The following is a 23,616-nucleotide window of genomic DNA, read 5'->3' on the forward strand; positions in this document are numbered from 1 at the left end:
CTAGTTCATCTGTGACATCCAAAAGATTTCCCGTGCAGGAACCGCAGGAGAAACAACCCTGTGACGGAATAAGCACGTGCCGATACGGACAGTGGTCGCACTTTTCACCAATCACACCAGGTAAACAGGTGCATTGACCAGTGGTTGTGTCACAAGATACCCCGACAGAATAACCAGTGTGACATTCACACGCTAAAAGAAACGGATGATTATACATTTTAATTAATTTTTACTGTAAGATTATCCTAATGATCTTCATCTAATCTTTAATCTAAATAAGCTTTAATTCGTAAAACCCGTTTAATAATTATTGAGCAATTGAAGAAAGACACGATGGAACGATCTTGTTCGTAGCAAAATAAATTTTTGTTCTACGATTTGAATTTTACTCACGATATTTATAAAAGTGAGAAATTGTAGTGAGAAATGGTCTTACATGTGCATCCATCACGTCCGTAATTCCAATATCCCTGGATGCACTGATCGCATCTGCGACCGGTGACACCTGGCATGCATTTGCACTGTCCCGTTTCTCCGTCACATTGGCTACTCTCGGAGGCCAAGCCGCAGTCGCATGGTCTACATCCATTGCAAGTACCGAAACCATAATGATTGGGTGCACAGTGATCGCATCGTTCGCCAATAACATTTTCTCGACAAAAACATTGCCCGCTGTAGCTGTCGCAATGTTCCATCCCGCAGTCATCGCATACGCAGCTACGACAGTCCTTCCGCTCCACGGCATCACCGAAATAACCGGGAGCGCACAGATTACACGCTTCACCGTAAGTATTGTTTAAACATTGTAAACACTGACCAGTGATACTGTCACATGAGCCAATTTGATTGGTGTCAATATTGCCAGAGCATTCACATGGTTTGCAGTAATCGCCGTATACTTCAGGATTGCCATAGTAGCCGGCAGCGCAAGCCTCACATCGAGCACCGTAATATCCAGGTAGACAGTCGCAGCTAATCTTATTGCCCTCCTCATTCACCTCGCAGCCGGTGGCAAAATTATTGGAGGCAACCGGTAATGGGCACGCACAAATCAGACAATCCGTCGGTGTGCCCACAGTGGCGTTACCGTAATAACCTTGCTCACAAAATTCGCAATGGTCGCCGGTAGTTCCATTCTTGCAATTCTATGAAGAAAATTAAGAAAGTTATAAACTTAAAAAAAAAATTAATAAATTTTGAAACTCGAAGAAGTTCTCATAATTCACCTGACAGATTCCGGTGTTTACATCGCACGTAGTCGCATGACCGTTACATTGACAAGGCGCGCAGTAGCCTCCGTATGGTCCTGACTTGATCCTATAATATCCTGGAGCGCATTCCTCACATGAAAGTCCTTGATAATTGGGTGGACATTGACACTGTTCTATGCTGCTAGCCGGGATGCTATATTGAGCTGAATATTGTTCTGTTGTAATGTCCCAAGTTACGTATGATAATCTGTAAAATTAATTATTACATGGAAATAATAATGATCCTTCGATATCTTGATGAAAGAATCATTAATACGTACGAAGCCATAATACTGGGGTTCCAATACGTAGCACGTACGTATATTCCACGTAGATCTTCGAGAACAACCATAATTTGTTCTCTAGTAGCGCTAAGTCTGTTGCTAGTTACAAAATTAGCTTCAACGAGGCGGACGGACGCTCTAAAGTTGACAAAGGATGGTGGCTGTTCATCGGAATAATAAAATAACGTAGTATTGGCGCCTTGAAGAATTACATCAGCGGCGCTGACAGCTTTCCCGAAGGGTCCCGTGCTATAATAGACGCTATAATTTAAGTAACCACCGTAAGAAGTCAACTTTTTATCGAGATAGGTATCAGGTGCTGAAAAGTAGATGATGTTCTCGAAAGTATCGTTGGCAATGAGCGAGACTGTGATTGCAGTTACATTCTCTACGGGATAGGTTGATAGATTGGTAAAGTTGCCACTTTTATCAATGGGTGTAATCAATTCCCAACCAGCCATATCCATAAGATGAGTCCAATAGAGATTCGCGGAGGCGCATCTGAATGAATATTACATCTTTTAAAAAAAAATTCTTTTAACTTACACGTTGATAATAATCTCTATTAATGATGATTTATAGAATTTACTAATAATGATGATAACAAATATGGAACGTACCTAGTAGTCTTGCCAAAGCAAAAGCACTTAGTACAACCATCTGAATTTTCAGCCTGAATATTGAAGGTGCCTTCGCGGCACACATCGCATGCTTGACCTTGCACATTTGCCTTGCAGAAGCACTCAGCTGTATATTGATCGCAGATATCGGCAGTTGTGCCACGTGAATCGCAGTCGCAGCGCTCACAATGCGGAAACTGCGAGTAACCAGCGCGGCAACGGTCACATTGCCGGCCCACCACATTCTCTTTACAACGGCAACTGCCGTCGAATAAATCGCACTGCAGATCACCATCCAATACACCCAGGGGTGAACAGTTGCATTCCTCGCAGCCAATAATCGGGTGGAATCCGTAGGTGCCGGGTTCACATTGATCGCATCGTTGACCCGTTACTCGAGATGGACAAATGCATCTGCCGGTATCTCGTTCACAAAGAGCAGGACAATTACATGGTCTACATCTGGGGAAACCATAAAAGCCAGACTTGCAAATCTCACATCGTCTACCGATAATATTTGGTCGACAAGGACATTGGCCGCCGAATTTTTCGCACTCGAAGCTGGTGGAGCCTTCGCCATCACAATTGCAAGGCAATGCACCGTTATTATAATTAGCCGTTAACGAAAAAGTTGAATCACGACAGGAACCATCCTCGGTGACATTGATATGGAAATGATTGCTGCCGCAACGTTTAATGAATTCATTTGTCTCGTCGAACTGCAATTTACTGAGGATCTTCTCATTGTACTGATCTGCCGGAATCACCAGGATATAGTCTAACCAAATACCGTGGCCAGGCTCTTTCAGTGTCAGCACAAAATTTTCAATCAGTTGAAACCTGGTATCGTTGTTATCAATTTGACGTATAATGCTGCGACAGCCGCTGTTACTAGGACAGTGAGGAACTGGCACTTTTGCCTCGTAAAATTTACCGTTCTGCACTAACACATCTAGCTCGAACTGAGGATGATCCGGTTGATAATATTGTACCACAAAGATATAATCTCCCGGTTGGGACACTTTCGCGTGAATATCCACCATATCGCCATCACTTAGGTAAATCAATTTAGTGGCGTTATCATAAATACCGGGAGGTCGAGTTTCAGCTTCGAGAATGTTGTTAGAAATCTCGAATTCGATCTTCTTGGCGTCGGCGGCATCGGGAAAAAGTCCTTGTATACATTTACCATTTTTCCTTACACAGACAGATTTGGGCTTTATATAATCCAGCGACCATTGATGATAGGGAATCGCTACTATCGAATCGATCGCGACGTTTGAGGTCGGCTCACCAGTCAGTACCAAGCTAACGTAATTTGATGGGAAATTCATGACAGCCACCTTACCGTAGGTATCCGTAACAACCTGACGACATGTACTAGTATACCTACAGGGATTGAGGGTGACTTTGCCTTTGCCAACGGTATTTGCTTCAATTAATAGTACCGAGGTATCTTGCTCATCCCGCGGAGTGACATAAGTTATCACGAGAACGTGAGGACCAGGTTTGCTGATTCTTAGTTCAAAATGGATTTCTTCTTGTTGATTGTTTATGAATGGTACCTCATCCTCGTTAATTTCTTGCAAAGTCTCGTGATCAGTAAAATACTCGGTTAATGGGATTCGGACATTATTCTCGCTAAGAAAGCCACCAGCGCCGTGAACTGAATCGAATCGTGTCAAATTCGGATATCCATAGTGCCTGCAGAGTCCTTTGTAGCCGACTTCGCAGGGCACATTCACGTCCTGTGTCAATATACCGCCCTCATAGTATTCCGATGGTAATAAAACGAAGTAATCAAGGAACATACTTCTCTTTGTACTAATTTTGATGGACCAATGTCCGGGATTCATCACCATGGGCAATGGATGATTGCCATGTGCTCCGGCAACTGTTACGAAGGACGGTCGCGTGGTCGGCTTAAAATTGACTGTAAACTGCTGTTCTATCTCAGATGGACTGTCAGGAGTGATAGTAATAGTACCGAGGACGGGGTCATTATTGGGATTAACATAACGTAAAACCATCCGATAAAGCGAAGACTTGCCGATACCCACGCCCAGTATAATCTCTTTTTGTTGATTAGTAAACTCGGCATAACCCTTCCAACTGAAGCCCGGAAAGATATCTTCCGCGAAACCGTAGGGGACACCGCTACCACTGGGAGTTTTACCAACTTCGGCTTCGTACTGATACTGATGAAGAGTAGGGAAGTAATGCGCCTTTAGAGGTTCCTTGCACGTTAAACCGGTAATTCGTGGTTGGCAAGGGCATTGACCAGTTTGCTTGTCACATATCGGATTGACGGAACCGCCAACGTCGCAAGAACAATCTTGATTGAAAGATGTGGCGTTAAAATTAAAAATTAAATATTACAAAACGGAATATAGTTGATTGACCTACCAGAACAACCAAAGAGATTGTTTTCCTGAAGATTATATGTTCCGTCGATGCATCGACTGCATCCTCTGTCAGTTACGCCAGGTTTGCAGATACACTGTCCAGTCTTAGTGTCACACTCGCCGATGCTGCCGATGACTCCAGGAATGTTACAATGACATTCTTAAATACAAATACACTTTATAAAAAAATCAAATATTTTTATGTCATATAATTATTCCTTTTTCAAACAAAAACATAATTATATTATAAACACAATGTTAATTTTATGAAAAAGAATTTTATTTATTATGTCAAAACAAATCCGAACCTTCGCAACCGTCTGGATTGTAAGGCTGCAGATTCCAATAAAGCGGCTTGCATTGATTACATATTCTTCCTTCAACGCGCTCCTTGCACTGACAAAGTTCGCCGGGCGGCAAAGAGCCGCAACCTTGAAAAGTTGCGACTATGCCAGCCGGATCGCAGTTGCAACCCTCGCAAGTAGGAAAGTTGTAGTAACCCTCTTTACATTGTTCACATCGAATGCCATCGAAGTTCTCGCGGCATTGGCATTTACCTTCGCCGTCACAGGACACACCGATCGAGCCATGACTATCGCAACTGCATGCTAAGATTAAAATATTAAAATATTTAATTGACACAAAAGATAACTGTGATTAATTTAATTAATAAGATAAATTAAAATGTCAATATTAAAATTATTTAAAAATAATAAAATAATGAGAACTTTGACGTGAATTATGTACCAATGCATTCCGGATATTTGTAGTATCCTGGACTGCATTGACTGCAAGTCCTTCCGGCAAAATTGGCGAGACATGAGCACTTGCCCGTGGAATCACAACTAATGCTGGATGAACCGACGGAACTACAATTGCATGGCACGCAATTAGGATAGCCATAATATCCAGGTGTACATTGGTCGCATCTAACACCACCGTATCCTTCCTTGCACAAACAAATACCATCCGTTTTGTCACAAATACCGGGTTCCGTTCCACGCGCATCACAATTGCAATCTGCAAGTCGCACAAAAAAATAATGCTTAAGATTCGTGTCGTAGATATAAAAACAGAATTTATTCTGTTTTATTTTATATTCAAACAACAATGTTAAATTTTGTGATGCAAAAGATCTAAAAATATTTTCTTATTAAAAAGGGAGAATTAAATTTCTACAGATCAAAGAAGAATAAAAGAAGATAGTCATTAGAAAAAAATCATCAGCAGTTTACTGAAATCTGTTATATATTTTGTCATTGACAAAATATATAAATTATTATGGTGTAAATGATCATAGTATTTTTTCAAATATATTGGGAGTACAAATTAGTTCGGTCCGTTCAAAAATGCAAAACAAAATGAATGAACAGATCAATTAAAGTATTGTCCATCGCTGCCTATTACTTTTTCCCATCTCTCAGACAATTTTCGAATTCCATCTCGAAAAAATGATTCGTCTTTGAAGGCGATCCAATTTTGGAGCCAATTTTCGATTTCTGCGAAAGAAGTGAACCGGTGACTTGCTGCATCCTTCGGAACAACCAGTAATCAGAAGGAGCAATGTTCGGAGAATACAGCGGGTGCGGTAAAACATCCCATTTGAGCATTTCCAAATATTTTTTTACGACTTTAGCGACATGAGGCCGAGCGTTGTCATGAAGAAGAATAACTTTATCATATCTTTGCTCGTATTCCGGCCGTTTTTTTCGCACGGCTCAAACGAATCAATTGTAGCCGATACCGATAGCCCGTAATGGAATCACCAGGTTTCAACAGCTCATAGTAAACAAGACCCTTTTGGTCCCACCAGATACAGAGCATGATCTTCGAACTATGAATATTCGGCCGTGATATTGATATTAAGATCGATGGCAACGATTGACCAGGCTTAGCGTAGTATTTTTTCTTCTTGGGATTGTCGTAGAATATCCATAGAATATCTTCTCATCTCCAGTCATAATCCGATGCAAAAAACTTTTTCTCTGTTGTTTTTGAATCAGTTGTTCGCAAGTGAAAAATTGCCTTTCAACGTTCTCTCGGTTTCAGTTCATAAGGTATTCAATTTCCTTGTTTTTGAATCATTCCCATGGCTCTCAATACAGAAACGGCTTGTTGAGTTACCTCCAATGTTGTTTTGCAAGCTCCTCTTGCGTTTGACTCTGATCTTCTTCAAGTAATGCCTCTAATTCTTTGTCTTCGAATTTTTTTGGCTATCCAGAGCGAGGCTTGTCTTCATCGCTGAAATCTCCATCCTTGAAACGTCGAAACCATTCCCTACATGATTTATTTAGTTGGAACAGTGTCACCATAAACTTCGACAAGCATTCGATGGGCTTCAGCCGCACTTTTCTTCCAATTAAAGCAGAAAATCAAAACTCCCGCAAATGCTGCTTAGTTAACACAAAATTCGACATTTCAAACACAGTAAAAATCAAAGTTTTTATATGAAACTCAAAGCGATATAAACTGAATATTATTAGCAGATGTTTAATCTTTCTGAAACCGTCAAAATCAGCTGTCATATGAATCATTCACAACAGCTGGAGCCATCTTTAGGGAAACGGACCGAACTAATTTGTACTCCCAATACATATATAAAAAATTATAATACTTAAAATCGTACATGTGCAAAAAGGATAATTGAAATACCCGTCCTCGCAAATGTCACAAGTTCTGCCTCCGTAATTGTTTTTGCACGTGCAGTTACCAGATATCACATCGCATACATCATCCAGAGCACCCAGAGGATTGCAACCACAAGCTGAAATCGTAGTGATTGATGTTACCTTCCAAATAATTTTACTCTAAAGACGTCGAAATAATGTTTTAAAAGATTCACTTACGTAAGCAATCGGGAAAATTGTAATATCCCTCCGCGCAGAGATTACAATAGTGACCGGCATAGTTTAGCTTGCAGGGACAATAACCATCAGTTGCTTCACAATGATAACCGTCAGTGCCTCGCAAATCACATTGACAGGGTAAACAATTAGGATAACCAAAGTATCCATAATTGCAAGTATCGCAATTCGGCGGTGTAAATTCTTTGCGACACTCGCATTTTCCAGTGGAATCGGAGCAATTTCCAGTCGAGTAAAAATAATCACAATTACAGGCTAATTAAACATGTAAAAAGAGCAGAGTTTGTAAAATTCATAAGAAATATTGAAAGTAATTTTTATCTTAAATAAACTTACGCTGACATACGTCAGTTGCGTTGAGTGGTTTGTCCCAAGGTCGGTAGAACTTGGGTTTACAGCGGTTGCAGTTGATGCCTTCAGTATTGTGCTTGCAATTCTGACAAATACCACCACCCTCGTAATTACCGTGAATATCCAATGATAAGTGTTTTTCATCGATGTTCGGATCATAAATACACTCGTCCGAATGTCCGAAACAGTTGCAGGCTGCAAATATGAATTCATTGCTAAAAAAAAAATAATCTACCTCTGCAAATCCATTCTGCTATTCTCATAGAGCAAAGTAGCAATAATTTTAATGAAGAAATAGAAATTAACTTGTTACTATAAATAATTTAGATTACAGATATAAAAAATAATTTTCAATAACTAAAATAATTAAAATTATTCAATAACTAAAATTATTCTTAATAAATCTGTTTGTTTATATAATAATTGATAGATAGCTAATTCTTGTCTTTGTAAATATTAAGATAGTAAATTGTTTTTACGTTCGCATATGAATTTCTGTGATGCTGTGGACTGTCTCCATTTTTTTTGTTCGAAACCCTTGCAACACGTTGCACACTGAGGCCCGCAAGTATTGTGCTGGCATCGGCAGACCAGTTTCTTCGGCATGTTGGGGTCTTGAATGTCGCAAGTATCCGCGTGACCGTTGCACATACAACGACCGCCAATGCTGATATCTTTGATCGAATAAAAGTACTGTAATGCAAATAAACTTCTTTAAATCAAATTATAAAAGAAATAGCGATGGAAAATATTGATTACAAACAAAGACTTTTAGAATTTCCTTTGTATCGTTAATTAAAAATATATTTCAATGACAAGTATTATAGATATTAATTATTTATCATATAGAATCAAATATCATTGAGAAAATGAAAGCAAATTTAATGTCAACGTATAACTTACTCTTCTGGTAACGGTAGGATCTTGACGAACGACAGACATGAGATGCCCCAATAAGTTCTTCGTCCTGAGAAAGCGGAAACGAACATTGGTTGCCCGCGTCCATTCTTGCAATAAAGTCGAATTGAAATAATGCTTCGCTGAGGGTCGATTATTTAAGATCGAGATCGGAATCTCGCCACCCTCAAGAGGGACGACTTTTGAATATTCAGTTGTGCAGATTACGCTGTCATCTCGAGTAATCGGTTTGTGACTGTCCACTCCAAAATAGGTCAGACAATCGCTGGCGGAATCCGAAAAGTATTGCCAGGGTGACCAAGTCTTGCCATAATCTTTCGACTTCTCCAGGACCCAGAGTCCTGGCCGAGGTGAATTACCCATTCGTATGTAAACGTAAGCTACGTGAAATTCCTGAAAAAAATCTGTTTCAAATTTTCCCTTCTATTTTCTCGGCCTTTATTCGTTTCTGGCAAACATTTTTATCCATTTTTCTCTTTGCTTTTCCAGAAATCTTTTTGTCTCAGTAATTATTATGTACATTATTTTACGGAGGAATCCATATTATTGCTTTATTTATAGAAATTTATAGCTTTCGATTTTAATTTCATACGAATACGTTCTTGCTATTTCAGATAAAATAATGTGAACCAAGGTTAAAAACCGAGGACTAAATGCCAGATGTGTGCCATACAGGGTTCGATACTTTAAAAGAGAACAATTACCGAAATTTCAAGCATAAGGCTGAAAGAAAAAGCGAGATAGAAAGAGAGATAGATAGAGACAAAGATTTATCCTCTTTTTTAGGATAATAGAGCTAAGAAATTTGAACTATAATAAATCTCGAGCAAAAATAAACATATCAGGATTAAAGAGAGAAAAAAGAGATGAGACATTTTAAAAAGCGTTACAATTATTAAAGAGAGAGAAAGAAAAATAGGAATGTTCTAACAAATGGTGTAAATGAGCCTTTCTAAGAAGATGATTAGCGAGGAAGCGATAGCAGGGAGCCTTTGAGTATGCAAAGATAAACACTTCTGATAACAACTAGTTACACTAATAGAATTATATGAATAGATCGATATTCAAATAGTTTCAATACAAACGTATCATCGGATTAATTAGATATTAATTTAATAAAAACTAAGATATTCGTAAAAAATTTTTGGAAATATATGGCGCCGCCATATATTTTATAATTTTCGATGATAAAAATAATTAATATCATTGATAATAATTCCATTTTCGTTCATCTTCGAAACTTTAACACTTTTCATTATTCTCCGGAAGTAAACCAATGATAAATCTTCCCACTTGCAGGAAAACGCCTACTTGTGCGATAGAATGTTTATGTCGCCGATAAAAGAATTGCGCATCATTATTTCCTGTTACTTCTGAATCAGACGTTACATGCTCCAAAAACTTTCGTTAATAATCTATATATTTGATTTATCTTAATGACTCACCTGTCCCAGATTGATCGTCAGATTGACCTCATTGTATTTCATCCCCCTGGATAAAGGTGGTGATTGCCACCACGTTTCCATACCATCGACCGCATATTCGGGCGGGTGACTTTTTTCAGGATTTTCAGGATCACAATAATCGCATACCTAGAGAAAATAATATTTGTCGTTATATTTAAAAGACAAAAGAATTAATTAATTAATGGAATCTAATTTAGGAGATTTAGTTTTTATATGTAAGAAATGAACAAAATAAGAATTTTTATGAGAAAAAACTCAACCCACATAATTTTTTTTTTTTTACTTTTGTCACACGTTTACTCCAATTGCTTACATTAAAATTTTAAGAAAAAAATTTTTAATTGCGAATTTTAATTGCGAATATATATATAACAGGAAATTTAGATAGTTAAAAGATAAGTATGTAAAGGAAGATCTCTTTTTCTAGAATCTGTATATGACACAGAAAGCTTCTTAATTTCGGATGGGTGAACGATCGAGTGTTATCGAGAGGTCATTCATATCTTCCGTTTTATCAAACTCCTCGCTTCTAGTTCACTTCGGTTTCATCTTCTTTTACCCACATAGATAGGTATACAATGAAAAACGATGTCAAACTGATGAACGCCTCGTGTTCTTAAGTATCAATGAACTCGATAGATACTGATCAATAGTGTAATCCAATTAAAATATAAATATACAGACAATTATAGAAACAGTTTCGACAATTAGAATGAAATTTTCAGATTTTACAATATTTTTACATCAAAAAAATAAATGTGAATATTAAAATTATTTTAATATTTTTAATAAATATATTATATATTGCGAAATTCATCTGTATGTGAGTGATTTCTACTGTCGATGATGAAGCATCATGTAGGAAACGCGATCCTGCGAGTCTAGCGCATTCTTCAAACACAATCATAGACTGTGCGAACTGGTTTTTAGCTGGATCTTATAGAAGAGCTTTGTAATCGTCTTTTGTTCTGATTCGTCGACAAAATATTTAATATATAGCGGAGAATATTAATTTTTAGAATAGCCAAGATTGCCTCTGGATAGTCACGCTGGAGATTTACAAACGTATCACAAAAATACATAGAAATTTATTTTATTTTATTTATTTGATAATTTATTCATTATTATTTTAACGGAATTAAATTGTTAATTAGAAATTTTGTAGAAATTTTTAAATTTTATCTCAAAAAACATTAAAAATATAATATAGCGTGAAATATACATATATAAATTTATTAACACAATGTGTGAGTAAGCTTTATGTATAATAAAAAAGATACGCGAAAAAATCTCATCAATTTCTTCAATAAACTCCTTTATGCCGCCGCTCGATTGATGAAAACTAATCAATGGTTTCATTCATCTCTCCCGATTCTTTATCATAACACCTTATCGTAATTCTCAGATAAAAAGATAGAAAAAGTGCGAGATGATATATAACTATAAATGTTTACATAAAATATTACATTTATTTTGACGATATATGCGAATAGTTATTAATATGAATAAAGATAGGATAAAGAAGATAAAAAAAGGAAAATTGAGTAATCGAACCGATGGCTCAGCACTGATAAACTCTTGGACTCGTGGGACCTAATGATAATAGATAAAATTCGGTGCGAATACTGAAGATGAAAACATCAAATTCTTTGGCATGCTAGAGTTCGTTAAATCAATTTTAATCACATTCACGTGATATTTATTCAACAGATTGTTATATATCAAAAAAAAATATTAGAGTTGCGAAAAAACATAATTTTTTTCTATTCTATAAATTATTTCTATATCTACATAATTTATATATAAAAATATCTAAACACAAAAAATTTATTTAGCATTTAGTATAAATTTATAATATTTTGTAGTTTCAGTCAAAAAGTTACAAGAGTTTTCCTAACTATTAATTTAATTTTGAAAGAAAATTTGATAAATTAGAATTATATCTAATTGATAAACATTATATTACACATTGTATTACAAACATATCAAGCATTATCCATTTCTTTTACAATATATTTATCGCTAATATTTACCTGGCCTTGAATCAAATTGATATCTTCATCTTGATCGGCGTTCGCGCCGACGAGTTTGCAGTAAAGTTCGGGACCGGTGGTGTCGACGCCGCACGTAGCCGAAGCTACGATCTCTTTGCCTTCAGCCAAATTGAAATACGGAGGCGTCAGGATTTCGCTCCTGGACAGCCGGATGATTAGCAGAAGACCGGCGAAGATTACCGGTAACTGCATCCTGCCAGCAGCAGAAAATCCGACACCTTCTCAAGTTCTTTCAAGGAACTATTCCACTCTTTTTTTTTCTTCACTTTCGTCTTCCCTCCACGCTCTTCGCCTCGCTCCCTTCCTCTCTCTCTCTTTCTCTCTCGTGAGAAAGACGATGATGCCTGGACGCTTTCTTGGTGTCGACTGTCCGGACCACAGTTTGTACAGTGCCGCCGACTTGCCAGATGAGAAGAACTCGGTGGGGGTGGAACAGATCAGTGATCTTCAAGTCGCAGCTTGAATCCAAGTTCAGGCACCCTGAGTTTATGTACCATCTTCAACTGAAGTTGTCAGATTTTTTCGCAAGTCTATTAAATATGTTTGTAATAAAGATAAAAAATTAAGTAGGGAAAAATTATAAATTCTAAATTTTAGCATAATTGCCTTTTTACATATCTTGCTTTAGATATTTCTGTGTATCTCGTAGACATCACGAATTATGGATATTTTCGCATATTCCTAATTAAAATTTTCCTGAGTATATATTAATAATTTGTTGATAATAAGATGTTATTATAATTTTTTCTCATAAAAACAATATGATTATAGAATAGAACTTTGAAGATCACTGATTTAGAAGGGTCGAAACCACATGGCATCCTTCACGCGCGAGAATAAAATCTTGTTTATAGTTTTCTTGAGCTGCATAATCTTACATTTCAGGACAGTCTGGTGGATTCCATCGTCTCATTCGAATTAAATATATATAAATTTTTATATTAATATTTTACATTACATTTAACCATGAAACATATTTAAGATAAAATACAATTATGCTTTTTTAATCTTTTTGTTTTTAGGATATGTAACGTGAGGAAAATAAATCAATGTAGGACAAATAATTTTTATATTTTATTGGCAGAAATAAAATATAGTATACCTTTTATGATAATGCTCTCAACAATATATTAGGTTCCATTCAATTTCATGCAAAAATAATTTCTTTTTACTACACCTAATATATAGCATAAGTCGTCAATTTCATAGCATGCGGTTACGACTAGATGTATAATTCTCCTATTATTCATTTAATCCTGTTTCAACGAACGGCTTCTGTAATAAAGGGCGGAGAACATGATACTAGAACTCAGTAGGACTGATATGATAAAGTTTCCCAATAGTAATATATCGGCAGAATCCATCCATATTGTGAATACTCTCGCTAAAACATAATTATTTAATTCCATCGTTTCCATCGTTTTACATATGCAAAATTGAAAACTTACTCAAGTTAGTAAAGGCGGATATAAACCAAGTGAGAAGCGATACTGATTCTGCGTTTTTAGCTCGAAGTATGGCTAGTAATTGGACGACTTTACTGGAAGCTGAGATCGGTGTACACATTGGCTAAAAATTCAAGTATATCACATAAAAAATGTTTCAAAGCAATGGAAGAATTTGCAATACTCAGCACTACCTACCGCTAAAAGTGTAAGTATAACTTTTGGAACAATTCCCAGCAGCAAACAGCTGCTTAACGCAAAATATATCATGGTACATAAGAAAGACCACATATTGATCCTGCTCAAATATTTCAATACAAAGAATATCAGTATATATTCCTGGACTAATATTATTGGATATTCCAAGTAAGACAGCAACGAATATCCATTTGTATAATTATAACTAGTCATTACAGTGTAACTGAAAAATAAATAATAAGTTATTTGTAAAAGAAGTAATTGTGAAAACTTTCGCAAAAACGAAACTTTCGCAAAGCTTTCACAATTATTTCTTTAAATAATCCGGTGAAATATAATCTTGTAGATTATTACCTTGTTAATTCTAAAAGTAATCCTACCATCGACATTTCATCAGCTGATTTCACAGAAACTAATTTTAATATCTGTGGAATTTTCAATACGAAACACATGCCTATCGTTATCAGGCTCAATAAATCCGCAAATTGTTGCAATAGCGACATTTTCTTGCTTTTTAATTGTCTCTATACATATATGAATAAGTTTTAATATAAAAATAATACTATAGTAGTTTTTAATTTACATACCGCTCATCAGCAACTCATAATTTTATTTTATTTCCTAATCTTTTTATGAACAAGTCAATAATCGTGATGCAATCAGAATACATTTAGTTCCCATCAAGCTTTCCCCAAAGTATCACGTTTCATAAAACGTACATATGCCAGAAAGATTCTGAAACTGTCACTTCATTATATTTGACTGAATAAGAATTGCTTGCGCTATCAAAAGAGCGGATAACGAAAATAGATCACTAACAATTATAAATAAAAATATCTTCTCTTAGCCACCGGTATTTACGTCAATACTTGGCCGCAGTTGCGGACATCGCGATCAAGCGATCAGCTGATCCCGTTGGCGCGGAATTTGTACGTTATCTTTCGATTCGGGAACAAGTGAAAGCAGGAACACTCAAAATTGATTTTCAATTACTGGTGGCACAATATTAAAATAAAATTTTTTTTTTAATAAAATGTGGGAAAGATCTATCAATTAAGTTAATGTCACCTCTTATCTGATTATATTCTCTTATCACCTACTTGATTCTAATTTTCAAAAATTTAAATTTTTGCGGTTTTTAAAAACTCACGATAATAAACAGCAGACAACTTTATCGATAAAGTCGCATATTGTATTAACGATTGTCGATATCTCGCGCGAACAAAAAATTCAAATTCTTAAAAATCGATAAACCATCAAGAGACTATATATAAAATCAAATAAGAAATGAAAGATTCTAACTAAAATTTTAAGAATTGCGATTTTAAGAATTTTGAGGTAAATGTTTAAATTTCAAATTTAAATATCGACAGAATGTGAAGTGAAAAAAATACATAAATCAAAACTGCGAGCGTTGGAATTTCCAAATTTTTATTTATCCTCTCAAATTGTCTACATACACAAGCCTAAATTTGCCTCACGTAATCATAAACGTGAATTCGAAATGAAATATAATGAACACGTAACATAGTGTCATAACGTTCAGCATCAACGTACATGAGTACAATCGGTGCAACTTCACGAGTTCACGTGCGAAGGCATTCATGACAATGATGACGTAGTTCGTAGTACTACATGCAAATCGCGTGCGGCGAGGTTGGCAGCGCCGATTGGCTAGGCGTGACGCTAGGCGCGGAACGCGACGAACCGGACCGAGCCGAACATGGTGCGAGGCGAAACGTGAGGCAGGAGGCTGCTCCGCGTTGTCTTACAGATATCGATTGGGTCCCGGCGTGGGCACAGCGCGCGTCATGCGGCGATCATGAACGGCGTGCCCCCGCGCGACGACGACGACGACGAGGCCTGGATCGCGATTATCGCGAGTGCGCCGCGGCCGATTTAGCGCGAGGGGTAAGCCGTCGCGGCGTCGTTCGTCCATTCGCCTCTCCCGCGTCCAGCAGCTCCAACTCCCGAGCACGAACGTCCCCGGTATCCGTAACGTTTTCCCAAAACGTGCGTACAAGCCAACCTCGGCTCCGTCAACCTCTCCTCCTTGCCGGGCGCTGCTCCAAACTGTCCTTTGGCCGATTTGTCATTGTGCATTTATCGTCGATTCGGAGCACCTTGCTTCTCTCCGGAGAAGTTCTGTTTCCCTGTCATCGACAAGATTCGCGAAAAAAGCTGTATTTAGCATTAAACGCGTGATGAGATTCGATACTCGTCGTAGTTGCTGAACTGATAGACTTGGTTAGCTATCGAGTGACATCGTGGGAAAATCTTTTGTAATTCATCGAGAAAAAATTCCAATCTATATTCTTTTTCTCCCGTTTCTTTTTCGGAAGATTCGTCTACTCGTGAATAATTTTAGGATGAATTAGCCTTGAGCTCTAAAGTCTTTGATCATAAGTAAAATGAATGAAAGAATTGATCTTCATGATTCATATATCTGTAGTTATGACACTCTAAAGATATCATGACTCATCCTTCCTATGTGTATGTTGTTCTATATGGAATTTACATAGATTATGCTATCACATTTCTGTTTTAGGATTATCAACTGCATCACTTTAGAATTTATCATTGCAGTTTCTCATAATGGACCATGCGCAGAGTACAAGCAAACGTACGAATATAGAGTTTGTAAGGCAATCATATATTGCCTGTAATACTTTTTCTCAGGTTCGATATCTAGCATTGATCTAAAAATGTTTAAAAAGAAAATGTGATTTGAACACTAACAGTCATGCTATTAAATTTTAGGGGGTGTCATGGAAATATCAAAAATTCTGGCTACTATAGACTTTTCAGTGCACAGGTGAAGCAAACGAAATTTGAGATGGACTCCCCGCCATCATGTTCGCTGAGCGCTGGGCCTCTCAGTGATCTTGGTAGCAGTGGCTTGGGGGGTTCGATATCTAGCGATTCTGTTAGAGCACATCTTGCGATGGAGGTAGGACGATTATATTTCTTCGAGTTAAAGATATCTTTTCACACAATGGCTATATCGGAGAAGAGAGTGCTGTTTGTTATCATTCTACTATCATTTATTAGATATAAAACGAAGAAGGACTGATACTATAGCGCTGACAGTACATTCTCCAAATGCAACCATATACCACTCTTAATCTCTGAAACAAAATCTCTTTTAGATGCAAGAGAGCGACATAGAGAGCAAGTCCCTATCGCAAGATTCTTTTGATTATTCGGACGGCATGTGCGGCGAGAATTTCAACACCCTGAAAAAGGGCCCAGGCTGGGGCGATGCAGACGGCAAATTGGAGGTCGAGGTGGTCGACGTGGCGATCAAGCCACCGCCAGAATTTCAGGATAGTCCATCGCCCCCAGACTCGGAATCTTCGTCGGTGCCGATTTTAAATTACGCGCGACTAATGAGACGCAGAACGCCACGATGGATCGACGACTATGCCGAGAATCTGATACAATCGATGGTAGAAGAAGCATTAGCAATTTCTTGCCGCATCTCTTGGCCGGAAGGAAGAATCGCGCCTGTTACGAATCCGGTTTCAGTGGTGATCCGATCCCAACAGATCAATCCTAAACGCATGTGGGATCTAATGACACCACCAGTATGTCAGGGCGCTGCTACCATCACTATTACCCCATACAATACGCTGAACCGGCCAAACTCACGCTGCTCGCTGGCCTCCTCGCGATTGTCCAGCTCACACAACTCTATCAACACTACTGGGCTTGGTCACAAAGCTGATGACAGCAGCTTCATTACATCCGCGATGTCGCACGATGTATTGACCACAAGTGAAATTAGCGACATGTATAATGTACCCTTTGATTCAGACATTTACACAGTGCCGATCGATGTGGTGCGACCGTTGCATGACTTGCGAACGCCACAGCGGCCTAAACGGCACCGGCATCATCGCAAAAGACGGCGGAACGTTTCTGCGAGTTCGCAGAGCGAGCTGGAGGCACACATCCAACAGGCGCGTCATTATTGTGGCAAATCCCGTGCCATCACGCATGTTATCAAATCACAGCGTTTGTTGGCTGATGTGTGCTGTAATGAGGGCAATCCCGTTGTCAGCGGTGGTGGTGGCGGTGGTAGTGGTGGCGGCGGTGGCGGTAGTGGTGGTGGCGGTGGTGGTAGTAGTGGTGGTGGTGGTGGTGGTGGTGGTGGTGTTAGCAGCAGTAGCAATAGCGGTGCAGGCGGAGGTAGTGGTAGTGGCGGTAAACGACACAGCGTGCCGGGTACTTCTGGTCGTCACAGCGTCAGACCATCGAACGGACATGCACATAACATTGGTGAACCGATCCACATGACTTTGCACGAGGTGCGACAGTATCTACAGACGTTGTACTCGAGCTCTAGCGATTCTAGCGAGAATAAGATCAAACGGGACAAGGCTCCTCTACTGGGCCATACACCAGTACATCTCGCCGCAACGCCTAAGGCCCTCAGTGTAAATAATAATAATAGGTAAGTATGATAATTTTTATGGATAAGATAACCAGTGAAAGAATGAATTTTTCGATAATGAATTTTTATTATACATTGTTTTGTTCCTATTATTTTTGATATAAATAACTTGAATTAGATATCAAAATGTTCTTGGCTACTGTCAAATTGGCTCTGTCATTAATCTAATAATATCTAATGCTGTCTAATAATAGGTATAACAATAATGCGCATACGGACTCGTCCACGGACACGCCGGTGTCTAATAAGAGCACTAGTAACGGCCTGATGATCCATCATCACAACAATAATAATAACAATCATAACAACAATAACTCTAATAATGTAAAGAAGCATAAGAGGAACGCATTCGTTGGCATCAGACACAAGAAAGCGCGCGACGAATCACATAAGGAGAAGAGTGAGTCCGAGCGAGAGAAGATGAAAAAGAGTCAGCGTAATTTCTCGTTAAATCTCAAGCAGACGCTCTGTAACATTTTCCGATTTCGACGACTAGGCTCTCCGGATCACTTTGTAGAGAAACGGAACAGCATCGTACAAGGAGAAATCGTTGAAGAGGAAGAGGGTGTCGATTCCGACCAGCATACAAACAACAATAACACCGCTCCATCTGAGGTAGAGCCATCCGCGCAGAAGCTGCCATTCTTCAAGCGCGCTTTGCCACCTCTGCCCAAGAGTAATAGTCAAATAGGGGTAGAGCAAGCGGAAGAGGCCCTTACAGCAATGGCACCTAAATGTGAGTCTCCGAGCTCGGTTCAGCCGCAAGTTCCACCGCCTATCGTGCGACCAGAAGAAGATGCTGCTGAGGACACAAGTATGGATTTTGCAGCCAGTATCGAGAAAGTGAAGGATGTATGTAAATTTTATTTTTCTTTTCGCTGATTCTTGATATTAGGAGAAATTGCAGAGAATATTCTGTGTATTTTTATTTTCTGAAACAGTATGGATGGTATTGGGGACCTATATCTGGTGAAGCGGCGGAGAAGATATTATCTAATGAACCGGACGGCTCATTTATTGTGCGAGACAGTAGTGATGATCATTACATTTTTTCCTTGTCATTTAGACTCAACAGTTGTGTGCGACATGTAAGAATAGAACATGATCAGGGTAAGTTTTATTATCTTCACACTATAAGTAAGAGTTTAATGCCTATTACGGTCAAAGCTGGATTTTAGATGTTTTTAAATAATTTCTATGTGAATTTTTATATTATTAGGTGTACAACTTTGCTTCCGCCGTTTTTTTTCCGAAATTCGCTTTATTATAAAAAACTGGTTATACATTTATGATTCAAAGTATTGTCCATCGCTGGCCACTACTTCCTCCCATCTTTCGGGTAGCGTACGAATCCCGCGTCGAAAAAACTGGTCATCTTTTGAGACTATCCACGAATCGATCCAATTTTTTACTTCTTCATAAGATCGGAAGTGCTGGTCAGCCAGGCCGTGTGCCATTGATCGAAACAAGTGATAGTCAGAGGGAGCAACGTCTGGAGAATACGGCGGGTGGGGTAGGACTTCCCATTTCAACGTTTCCAAGTATGTCTTGACCACTTTCGCAACATGGGGTCGAGCATTGTCATGCTGCAAAATCACTTTATCGTGTCTCTCGTTGTATTGCGGCCGTTTGTCTTTCAATGCTTGGCTCAAACGCATCAATTGCGTTCGATACCGATCGCCTGTGATTGTTTCAGTCGGTTTTAACAGTTCATAATACACTACGCCGAGCTGGTCCCACCAAATACAGAGCATGACCTTGGAGCCGTGAATATTCGGTTTGGCCGTCGACGTGGAAGCATGGCCGGGAACTCCCCATGATTTTCTGCGCTTGGGATTATCGTAATGAACCCATTTTTCGTCCCCAGTCAATGCGATGCAGAAATCCCTTCCGTCTTTGCCTTTCAGCTGTTCACAAGCAAACAAACGCCGTTAAACATCTCTCGGCTTCAATTCGTACGGCACCCAATTTCTTTGCTTCTGAATCATTCTCATGGCTTTGAGGCGTTGAAATGGCTTGTTGAGTCACTCCCAATGATCGTGCCAATTCTTCTTGATTTTAACACGAGTCTTGCTCAAGTAATGCCTTCAATTCTGCATCTTCGAAAACCTTCTTTCTTCCACCGCTATGCCGGTCTTCGACATCAAAATCACCGTTCTTGAAGCGTTGAAACCACTCACGACACGTTCTTTCACTAATAGCAGCCTCACCATAAGTATTTGAGAGCATTCGATGAGCCTCAGCCACAGATTTCTTCATATTGAAGCAAAAAATTAAAATCTCCCGCAAATGACGAGAATTTGGCTTGTAAACTGACATTTTCAATCGAGAATAACTTTATGATGCAGACACAAATCGACTAATGTTTCTATGAGATTATGTTGATAGATGCCCAAGTTTCTCGTATGCCGTCTATGATCTATTAATTTCGACCACCACTTACCGCTAAAGCCATCTATAGGAAAACGGCAGAAGCAAAGTTGTACACCTAATAAATTTTTATACTAAATATGTAGTCATTTGAACTGCGCGCCGAAATGATTTTTTGGACTTATAAATGCAATTAAATTACTATATCACAAATTAAATTAATAATTATTTTAATAATTTGATGCTCAATCTGACATCCTATTATGCCCGTGTCATACTACGCTTTGAAAACTGAGGATTGCGAATTGAGGATTAGAATTCAGTCAATTAGAATGAAACGGATTAAAATTAAAATTACTTGATTGAACGAATTCTAATTCGTAATTCGCAATCCTCAATCTCCAATGTGACACGAGTATTAGGAAGATGTTAATGTAAAACTAAATAAATTTACAATTTTTAATAAGATACCAGATTGAGCATCAAATTATTAAATTGCTTATCAATTTAATTTATGGTATTATATAGTTTAATTGTGTTTATAAGTTCGAAAAATCATTTTGGCGTGCAGTTCAAATGACTACATATTTAGTATAAAAATTCACATAGAAATTATTTAAAAGCATCTAAAATCCAGCTTCGACTATAATAAATATTAAATTCTTACTTGTTATGTTTACATATATGGTTTTAATAAATCATTTATTATTCTTCACACTATAGAATATATATAATATTCTTGATCTTTGTTTTCATGCGTGCTTTAAATTAATTTCTTTCGACATACAGGTAATTTTAGCTTCGGCAGCTGCACGAAGTTCAAGTCGCACACTATCGTTGACTTTATCGAGAACGCGGTCGAGCATTCGCGCAGCGGTCGCTATCTCTTCTTCCTACACCGACGGCCAGTTCTGGGCCCAATGCGGGTACAGTTGCTCCATCCGGTGTCGCGCTTCAAACAGGTGCAGAGCCTGCAGCATACGTGCAGGTTCGTCATCCTGAAGATGGTGCGCAGGGACTTGATCCCGACCTTACCGCTACCCCGGCGGCTCATCGACTATCTCAGCACACCTCATTATTACAGCGAGCAGCTGGCGGCCGAACAGGACGACCGAGCCGAATCACCGGTCAGCTCATCGACCGGTGAACTAGAGAAGATCTGCTTCACGCCACAGGGTCTCTCGTGAGGTATAGCCGTGTGACTTTTCCCTCCTCCGCTCCGCTCTCTGTGCAAAGAGATTTGCGCCGAACGTCGCTCGCGGCGTTAACGTAAATTTAATTCGCAGTTTAATTAAATTTTCGCAACATGTAAAAATTTACATCACCGTTTTCATTCAAATTCTGTCGATGTGCAAAAATTTAAAAGATCGCTGAATTAAATTTTGACTGGATATAATACAAAATTTCATTTGTAGCTGCATTAAAATATGTTATTGATGTATAATAATTTATTTTACAGTTTAATTAATTTTGAGTTTATAGTAGCGTATAAGAATTTAATTTCTTAAATTTCTAAATTTAAATAATGTACAAATAGGGGCGGCAACTTACCTCGCCTGTGAATGTGGAATTTTTGACTGACGAAAGGAAATGAGGGAAAGAGTACAAAATGACATTTTATTTTTATTCATTTTGTGCTCTTTGTTGCCGTCCCCTTTTTTACAATTGCGAATTGCGACGCTCTATCTAAAAATTGGCAACGGATCATTTATATTAGTCGTAATCATATACTATAATTTGTAAGAATTGATTAATTACAATCGAGTATCATCCCCTCTCATTCAATTGTAAGAAAGGAATGCTCGACTGTGATTAGTCAATTTTTACAGATTATTGTGGCATACGGCGCATGGTTATGGCCAGTATAAATAATTCCAAAGTTGAATCTCTGCTACGCGCGTAGTTATACTGCCATTATGAATATCGGTATTTGTGCATATTTTAAAAAATTCAGTTGATTTTTAATCCAATTCTTGGATTTCCTTGAGCGTGGATTTCCATAAGCTAAATTTTAGGTGTGGAGCTCCACAATTCCACACCATAGTTGCCGTCCATGTGTACAAAAATTTAACATTTGCTGCTGAATTAAATTTTAATCAATATAAAGGAATTTACAGTCAGTAGCTTAATTGAATTATCATTAATGTGCAGAAATTGAACAACTAATAATGAAATTTTCGTTTATATGCCGGAATTTAATGATTTAAATTTTTGCCATCGACGGTGTGATGTATGATTAATGATTTTGCGCTTGTGATTTTGACTTCGACGATTTATAGCGTATCGATTCGTAAAGTAAGTGATTGTAATTAAACTTGAAAGTAGAGGAATATATAAAGAAATTTCCGTGCACTATATATCTAGAGCTGCAAATTATGGTCGTTTCAATCTGATTTGATTATCGAGGGAAAGGAAAAAAATCAATTTATTCTATTTCAACAGAAATCGTGATATTATATATCGTAATATTCATTCTGTGTATGTACTATGTTGACACGAGACTTTTGAGATAATATGATTTTCTTTCTTTGAGATATGATTCTGTGCAGCTTGAATCGCAGCTAAAGTAAAACTGTTTGCGGAATAGCCAATATGACTGAATGAAGGGAGATTCACGATGCGAAATCATTTATTCATCTCCTATCAAATATTTGATCACATCCCTGTTGTTAATTTATGCAGTACAACTTTAAAGACAAAAAGAAAGAGGAGATGCGATCGAAGCGTAAACAAATTCTGTATTCTAGTTTGTTTTTATGGACTATAACGAATGGCAAGATTACATGTGACATAAACCACGCACAAAATATTCGTTTATACGTACACATATAAGTGCATATATAAATATACACACACGCGTATATATTGAAGGAAGGGAGAGAGAGAGAGAGAGAGAGAGAGAGAGAGAGAGAGAGAGAGAGAGAGAGAGAGAGAG

At 38.1% G+C, this 23,616-nt stretch overlaps 3 protein-coding genes across 5 annotated transcripts in view; 1 reads left to right on the forward strand and 2 right to left on the reverse strand.

The window, feature by feature from the left end:
* LOC108686289 (laminin subunit alpha) overlaps window positions 1-12,447 on the reverse strand; it is a 20,645-nt gene extending 8,198 nt beyond the window's left edge. Inside the window, exons 1-15 of the mRNA XM_018191516.1 lie at window positions 12,192-12,447; window positions 10,138-10,284; window positions 8,678-9,085; window positions 8,254-8,467; window positions 7,760-7,969; window positions 7,406-7,678; window positions 7,186-7,323; window positions 5,307-5,579; window positions 4,868-5,167; window positions 4,561-4,719; window positions 2,155-4,489; window positions 1,532-2,035; window positions 1,227-1,458; window positions 437-1,145; window positions 1-192 (exon numbers count right to left, since the gene is read on the reverse strand). The exon at window positions 1-192 is cut by the window's left edge and continues 24 nt beyond it. Coding sequence (XP_018047005.1) covers window positions 1-192; window positions 437-1,145; window positions 1,227-1,458; window positions 1,532-2,035; window positions 2,155-4,489; window positions 4,561-4,719; window positions 4,868-5,167; window positions 5,307-5,579; window positions 7,186-7,323; window positions 7,406-7,678; window positions 7,760-7,969; window positions 8,254-8,467; window positions 8,678-9,085; window positions 10,138-10,284; window positions 12,192-12,404 — 6,307 coding nt within the window. The 5' untranslated portion in view covers window positions 12,405-12,447. The remainder of the gene's footprint in view (window positions 193-436; window positions 1,146-1,226; window positions 1,459-1,531; window positions 2,036-2,154; window positions 4,490-4,560; window positions 4,720-4,867; window positions 5,168-5,306; window positions 5,580-7,185; window positions 7,324-7,405; window positions 7,679-7,759; window positions 7,970-8,253; window positions 8,468-8,677; window positions 9,086-10,137; window positions 10,285-12,191) is intronic.
* Window positions 12,448-13,414: 967 nt separating this feature from the next.
* On the reverse strand, window positions 13,415-14,739 carry LOC108686282 (PQ-loop repeat-containing protein 3). Its single transcript, XM_018191505.1, has 6 exons — window positions 14,675-14,739; window positions 14,443-14,596; window positions 14,210-14,379; window positions 13,856-14,078; window positions 13,661-13,781; window positions 13,415-13,596 (listed from the first exon to the last, which is right to left on the reverse strand). The coding sequence occupies exons 3-6, from the start codon at window positions 14,356-14,358 to the stop codon at window positions 13,463-13,465; spliced, it is 627 nt and encodes a 208-aa protein (XP_018046994.1). The 5' UTR covers window positions 14,359-14,379; window positions 14,443-14,596; window positions 14,675-14,739; the 3' UTR covers window positions 13,415-13,462.
* An 820-nt stretch (window positions 14,740-15,559) lies between these two features.
* On the forward strand, window positions 15,560-22,002 carry LOC108686302. Of its 3 annotated transcripts, XM_018191548.1 has the most exons (7): window positions 15,560-15,766; window positions 16,404-16,534; window positions 16,616-16,805; window positions 17,005-18,311; window positions 18,506-19,163; window positions 19,253-19,421; window positions 21,471-22,002. In XM_018191548.1, exons 3-7 carry the CDS (start codon window positions 16,692-16,694, stop codon window positions 21,866-21,868), a joined length of 2,646 nt encoding a protein of 881 aa, XP_018047037.1. In that variant the 5' UTR covers window positions 15,560-15,766; window positions 16,404-16,534; window positions 16,616-16,691; the 3' UTR covers window positions 21,869-22,002. The 3 variants fall into 3 exon arrangements, with proteins under 3 accessions (XP_018047037.1, XP_018047034.1, XP_018047035.1); XM_018191545.1 differs by having other exon boundaries at window positions 16,404-16,805; XM_018191546.1 differs by having other exon boundaries at window positions 16,442-16,805.
* Window positions 22,003-23,616: the final 1,614 nt, after the last annotated feature.

The sequence above is a fragment of the Atta colombica genome, unplaced genomic scaffold (genome assembly GCF_001594045.1).
Source record: "Atta colombica isolate Treedump-2 unplaced genomic scaffold, Acol1.0 scaffold172, whole genome shotgun sequence".
NCBI classification, from domain to species: domain Eukaryota; kingdom Metazoa; phylum Arthropoda; class Insecta; order Hymenoptera; family Formicidae; genus Atta; species Atta colombica.